Source organism: Chenopodium album, chromosome 5 (assembly GCF_948465745.1).
Source record: "Chenopodium album chromosome 5, dcCheAlbu1.1, whole genome shotgun sequence".
Taxonomy (NCBI): Eukaryota; Viridiplantae; Streptophyta; class Magnoliopsida; order Caryophyllales; family Amaranthaceae; genus Chenopodium; species Chenopodium album.
Window position 1 is genome coordinate 61,385,817 of NC_137838.1, and position 7,154 is coordinate 61,392,970.

The window sequence follows — 7,154 nt, forward strand, 5'->3', positions numbered from 1 at the left end:
TTGCTATTTTTCCGGCCATTATTCCGAAAATTATTCTCACGATTTCCACCCGATTGTGAGAATTGCTCAGCATTGTTATGGGAGGTCGAAGAGGATTGCACAATTAACGCCTCTTTAGTGGGTTCGGATTGAAAATCCGTAGCAATGGTTTTCTCCTCTAATTCAAGCATCGAGCGCAAAGCATCAAAAGAAGGCAATGGAGTAAGATGTCGAACCGACGTACGAAAGAGTTTGTACTCCTCGGACAGACCTTTCAAGAGTTGAAGGGCCATTCAATTATCAGAGATGGCGTCTCCAACATTCCTCAAATTGTCAGCAATAGTTTTGAGGCGAGTGCAATAAGGTTTAGCACCTTAGAATTGTTCAAGTTTGGTGTTGGTGAATTCAGCATCAAGCTGAAGTGCCCTGGCAGATTTGTTATTGTAAAAATACTCCTTCAAACGATTCCAAGCCATAGCCGCGGAGTCGTCATGATTGAGAATGGAGGTCATCAAGTCGGTGGAAATAGTCCCATAAATCCATTGACGGACAATATCATCAAGTCTTTGCCAAAAAGCTTTCTCAACATCCGTAGGCTCGGATGGCTTGGCCGAAGGATCAACGGCTGGAGGAATAATATGGTCAATGACCAAATTAGAACGGCAATGCAATTGGAAGAGAGTCGACCAGCTGTTGTAGTGAGTTCCGGCATAGTCAAGAGTGACAGGGGTGCACGCCTTGATGTTAGGAACCATGGTAGCAGGGTGAAGCTTGCCTGAATCAGCCATGGAAGAAGAAGATGAAGAAGAGAGATAGGGTTTGCGGAAGAGGCAGTAGGAATTTTTAGGGAGAAAAATTAACCTAAGCTCGTGATACCATATAAGATTTAGAGAATATTTGCCGTAGGCTTTTCATTGATTAAACATCAATATATATACAAGCCTATTCTAGGGTTAACAACTAAGGACATATTAGTAAATTACAAACTAACATATACATGTGATTATTTACATAATCTAACATATTACTGTACTCGTATTTGTTATGTGTGCCTTTTTCACTCATAACTTATTTACAACGTGGGACAATCAATTAACTCTTTCTAGATCTCCGATATTCTAAGGGCTTGTTCACATTTACTTAATTTCAGTTCATTTCAGTTTAGTACAATTCCAATCAGTTCAGTGTAGTTTAGTTCAGTTCAGCTCCAATCAATTCAGTTTAGTTTAGTTTAGTTCATCTCCTAATTTCCCTCTCTCATAAAATATTCATTTTATTAGCTTAGTTCAGTTTAGCTCCAAACAGTTCAGTTCAATTCAATTCAACTCAAATCAGTTCAGTTAAGCTCAGTTCAATAAATGTGAACAAGCCTTAAGTGTTTCACATATTAACTCTTTCTAGATCTCTGTTTTGGCAAAAACTATATTTTAAAAATATGTATCTGTCCTCTCATGGTCCTCATCAAAAATCACTTTTTTTGGAGTTTTTTTTTTCATAAATGCATTACTTTTATTTTTGGTAACTTTATAATATATTTTATCATTTCTCTCTTTTCCATGATCCCCACTAAAATAATATATATATATATATATATATATATATATATATATATATATATATATATATATATATATATATATATATATATATATATATATATATATATCCTCTCACACATACTTTCTCTTTCATGGTCCCCATTTTACTTTTATTATAATAACTAGTTTAAGTCCCGTGCAGATGCACGGGGGGCAGATTCACGGTTATTATTATTATTATTAAATTTTATAAAGAGTTATTGCATTGAAATTTATAAAAAAAATTAAACTCATAATACTAATTCAAAAATAAATATAACTTTAACTTTAAATGTAACTCTATTAATGTCAAGAGTAGTGACACTTAGACTTGATTTTAAAAAAAGAGGTCTTTGAAGTTTTTTTTTTTTTTTTTTTTTTTTTTTTTTTTTTTTTTTTTTTTTTGTAAAATTTTTTTAAGGATAGTACCCGCACATGCTGCGTTACTAATTTAATATTGATACGACTTTTAAAAGTAGAAAGTAGAGTGTGTGTGTGTGTATTATATATATATATATATATATATATATATATTAACAAAATGATTTTATTTTTAATTGAATTAAACATTATTGCAAAAGTAACAAAATTGTAAGAAAAAAAATTTTAATAGTATTATCGAAGACCAAAATAATGTATAGCAGTATTGTTTAATAATATTACCTCATTTTTCACAAAAATAATACCGAATAAAAGACTACTTATATGTAAAAATATATTAATTGAGTTTATATGGAGAATTATTATTGTTAAGAATTTTAATTGGAAGAAAGATATTTTAAATTATTATAAAATGATTTCCTTAAAGAATCTACGTAATAATGGAAAGTAAAATGGGCGTGTTAATAAATTGTGACAAATGTCATTTTAGGTTCGCTTTTAGTATAGGTTAATGATTTATTCACCAACTCATAATATTATATTACTCTCCAAAAACTTTGTGCAATCCAAAATGATGCAAATAAAAAAAACGGAGGGAGTATTTAACTTTTGTAGGAGACCAGCTTTATTTACTTATTCGATCTACTTTCTCACTTATTTAAATTTATTAGAACTTACACAAACTTATTTTAGTTGTAATTTGAATATAAGTAACCTTATCAAAACTTCTTTTTCTTAATTTGAACTAATCTAAACTTATTAGACCTAAAATAAGTGAAAATGAGGTAGGTGAACAAAAATATAACCTAAATCAATAATAATGGATATATTACTTGTTAAAATGATTCTAGTTCAAATATTAATTTTTAGAAAAGGATAAATTTTGATATAATAGGAAACATATATTAAAAACTTAATATCTTTCCCAAAAACATTAAAAATAAAATATCAATAGCATTAACTTCATGTGATTTCTTACCATAAAGTTGATGCCTTTCACACAGCAATTAAACACGTACTAGATATTTCTATCCAATAATTAGACCAAGAAAACTAAACATAAAATGTTACTCCGTACATTGTTACTTTATTACGTTTATAAATATATGAACCTTACAAGCCTAAGCAGCCAAGCCACAATAAAAGTTAAACAATTTAGATTGGATAGATTATTTTACATTTTTATAGCTTTTTCTCATGGCATTCAACCGTATCATTTACTTTTTCATGGTGAATGTATTGCCAATGTTGCTGCTGATATCGTTCTTCTTTATCCTTTCATCATCACCGGGTACATTTTTTGAATTCTAATTTCATAATTAAATTTCACTTCACTTCATTTCTTCTATAGTATCTCTTCTTTTGAGAACATAGGTATAGCATATACTTCTTAGTTCTTATATTGTGGCCTTATACTTTTGCCAATTGCACACTATATATATATAATGTAGGGGTCCCTTGACCCCACTTGAATATTAAAACAAAATTCTTATTAAATTATTTTTTTTGTTATAAAAATTATTCATATTTTTAATCAACTATAAAAATATATCAAATGTATTTTGACCCTGTTAAATATATATATATTTTTTTTGGATCCGTCTCTAGTATAAATATATTTAAGTGTCTTCCTAAGTATCCCAACTTTATCTAGGATCCCCTACCAATTATTTATTATATGTAACAATTTTGTTTAGTCTTTAAAGATGTAATTATTTTATTTTGATTTTCTAATTTTTTTTTTTTTTTCTTTTTGTGGATGATAGGAGCCGCAGTAGTTTGCGTAGGGAAATGCGAGGACATACCAGACTGTGATGGGTTTTGTAAGCAGCAAGGTGGTTATGCAAGTGGCTCTTGTCGACCTCCTTTATACCAATACTGCTGTTGTGATTAAATAATTAATAGGTTTTATTATGTATGGATAAAATCATATGGCTGATTGAAATGAATAAATCGTTAATTAATTGTTTTGACTTTTTATATAATTTTTATACTAACTTTTACACTTTTGATTATTTTCATTATGGTTGAGTTAATCTCAATATGTATCTTCAAAATAATTTTTTTGAAATTTATATTAAAGTACAATAACAGATATTAATGAAAAAAAAAAAAAAAAAAGTGGGTTGGTAATGTTTCTACTTAAAAAATGCAACTATTACAAAACGGTACCTAAGAAAAATATTGTCTCAAATAAGTTATCTCAATAATTGGCGTCCTCATACTAAATAAACTTAAACTAAAAGTGTCAAAAACTCAAAAACATTATAACAGGTATAATTCTAATAGACGCATACATGATACGAGTACATCGTATTCAATTGATTATTCCGTAAATGAATTTGTTTGAGCCAAATTCGTCTAATATATGGTCAATTCAATATTTAACCTAGCAATTAAACATGCATGTTGTCAACTAAAGTGATGGGACTCATTTTATAACGATCAATTCTAATGTGTTGGGTACCAAAACGGCTTCCCATTTTGGGCCCTTGGTGTCATTTGGGCCAAGAAGCCCTAAAGACATTGAACTAAGGCATCCAATCACCATTGTTCATTTCACTCCAATAAAACGCCTAAGTCACATCAGAAGACCCGAAGTACTCAAAGCATGACAAGTGTCCCAAGGCCCAAGGATCCCATTTTATTTACTACTAGTTCAATACGATTTTACAATAGTTTTACACTTTTACATAAGGATGTCAGTTGGGCGGGTCTCCTACCCAATGGGGGCGGGGATGGGTCTAGGTCAGTGGCGGATCCAGGATTTTCCGGGTGCTAGGTCACCACCGACTACTAATCAATAATTAATGCAAGAATATTTAAAAAAAGCTAATAATTAAAAAAAAATTACAATCCAAAAGTAATAAATATCCATATTACAACCAAATAAAGGAAATTACAATTGCTCTCTACGAGTTTTCATGTTTTGATATCGATTAATATCATTTATGTCAACATTCAAAAACATATCTCGCTCTATATAAGTAACCAAGCAAGCATTCAATATTTGATCTCCCATACTATTACGCAATTTATCTTTTACTTGCGTCATTCCTGAAAATACCTATTCTACACTTGTCGTTGCAACGGGTAGAGTTAGAATCAAAGAAAATTGTTATATCACACATTTTTTTTCCTTTTCATTCTGAAAATTAAGTTACATTAACAATTAGATTAAGCAAACCACAAATGCTTCAAACAACAGTCCACAGATGCAATTATCCAAACTAATCAATTCCAAAAAAAAAAAAAAAAATAGAAACCCTAGCTAAGTTCTAATATGAAATCATCAATTAATCAATTTTACTAGCCCATTGTCAATTTACAATATCAATTTACAGGAAACAAAAAAAAAATCAGCAATTCAAATTACAATAATATCATTTCCTAAAAAATTAGAAACCCTAACTCCCTAATTTGATAAATTTAAGAGCAAATCAACAATTGCAAAGAACAATAGAAAATAATCAACTCAATTAAACACAAACTCAACACAACAATTATTCAACAATTTGTGTATAATTTACGAAATTAAAAGCTTAAAATCTTACCTAGAACTCTAGAAGAGTCGAAGAGCTGAATATACGAGTGGAGATGTGGAGCGGTGGAGGCGTCTCTGCGGACGTATGACGGTGCGGAGGACGTGCGGCGGCCGTCGAGGCGGTGTGGCGGGAGGGGAGTGGTAGTCCAGTACTCCGGTGAGTGAAAGACTGAAATTGTCGAAGAGCGAATTCGCGAAGAGAGAGAATGAGAGTGTTTGGTCTGTTGTTTCTTTTTTTTTCCCCTTTCAGACACTCATTCCGTGTTTTTTTGTTTTTTAATTTTTTTTTTTGCTAGGTCACGTGACCTACCAGGACCAAGGGTAGGTCCGCCACTGGTCTAGGTTTGGCGGTGGCGGAGTGAGGATGGGGATAAAAACCATACTCGCGATGGGTGATGGGGCGGAGTTGGATTTTAAGCTATACCCGCCCCGCCTTGTACCCGCCAAACGTGACCCGCCCTGTACTCGTTAGACCTGCCCCAAACCCGCCATATACCCTATATAAAAATAATAAATACATTAATAAAAAGTGTACATTGTTGTTGTTTTGTTGTATTGCCCTTTTTTTTTTTTTAATTTAGAATAGAGGGCACAAGGCCACACGGCCCACAACTCATTTTCAATACAGAGTAGTACATACTAAAAATAATTCTTAACACCTACCCCCTAGTGTAGCTTCGATCTACTACCTACACCGTACCCCCTCTTAAACGCAGCGTATAATACCCCACTAACCCACTAATCGCACAGTAACTAGTTAAAAACCGCCCCTACCCCACGAGAAAGTATTGCCCGTTACCCAGTATTGGACCCCCTATCCAATACCTGAATAAAAAAAATAATATTTGTGAATTAAAAAAAAAAGGCAAAATAAAATAGTGGTAAAATGAGAACGAGGGGTGGGTAAAAAAGAAAAAGGAGGAGAGAGAAGTTACTTTCCCCTCTTTGCTGTTGTTTCCCGTGAAAAAACGACCGGCGCCGGAACGGAGCAACAAATTTTGTGGCTGATAAAAGGTAGTATAATTGGAGGGCGGCGAAGGATTTTCAAGGTCTTTAAACATCTTGTTACTTTGGTCACGAGAGACAATGAATTCACCACCGGTGTGCAAATTTACGACTTTCTCCATGAAAAACGGTGAATTCTTTATTTGTTTGGTGTTGTCGAAGTTAGAAACAATTTGGATGTGAAGGAGTTGAAGATGAAGACATTAATTGTTTGTCGGTGCTCCGTTATCATTAACATGTATACTGTTATTTTATTTTGTATACTATTAATTTTTATTTGTATACTGTAGACACCTAAAAATGTCTCCCCAAAACATAACCCATTGATGAACACCTTTCACCGCCATTATTGGTCGAGTTGAGTATTTAATCTTTGGAGTGCTTAAATCCATGTTCTATCCAATATATTTCATGAACCAATCCAATTTCTAACTCATTTCCCTAAACCATAACCTATTTTCCACTTTTCGTGTCCACTGAGAGAAACTGATTTTATGGCTATAAAATTTTGATACAATTATTATTTTTTTGGATAGGCCTTTAAATAAGCTTTCCAACCATATATCATAAGCCCAATTCCAAGCTATAACGAAAAAGATATGAGCAAAACACCAAACTCGGCCTAAAACCGACACCCTTCCACTAAAATGACCATATCTTAAAATCTA

The 7,154-nt window shown here is 32.2% G+C and overlaps 1 protein-coding gene across 1 annotated transcript; it reads right to left on the minus strand.

Annotated features, from left to right (window-relative positions):
- Positions 1 to 353: 353 nt before the first annotated feature.
- LOC145632977 (uncharacterized) lies at positions 354 to 767 on the minus strand. The gene has a single exon (XM_081685295.1). The coding sequence runs from the start codon at positions 765 to 767 to the stop codon at positions 354 to 356; it is 414 nt and encodes a 137-aa protein (XP_081541421.1).
- Between the last annotated feature and the right edge of the window lie 6,387 nt (positions 768 to 7,154).

Bases quoted from the DNA above. Each gene is read 5' to 3' on its own strand.
- LOC145632977 (XM_081685295.1), bottom strand. From the start codon at position 767: ATGGCTGATTCAGGCAAGCTTCACCCTGCTACCATGGTTCCTAACATC.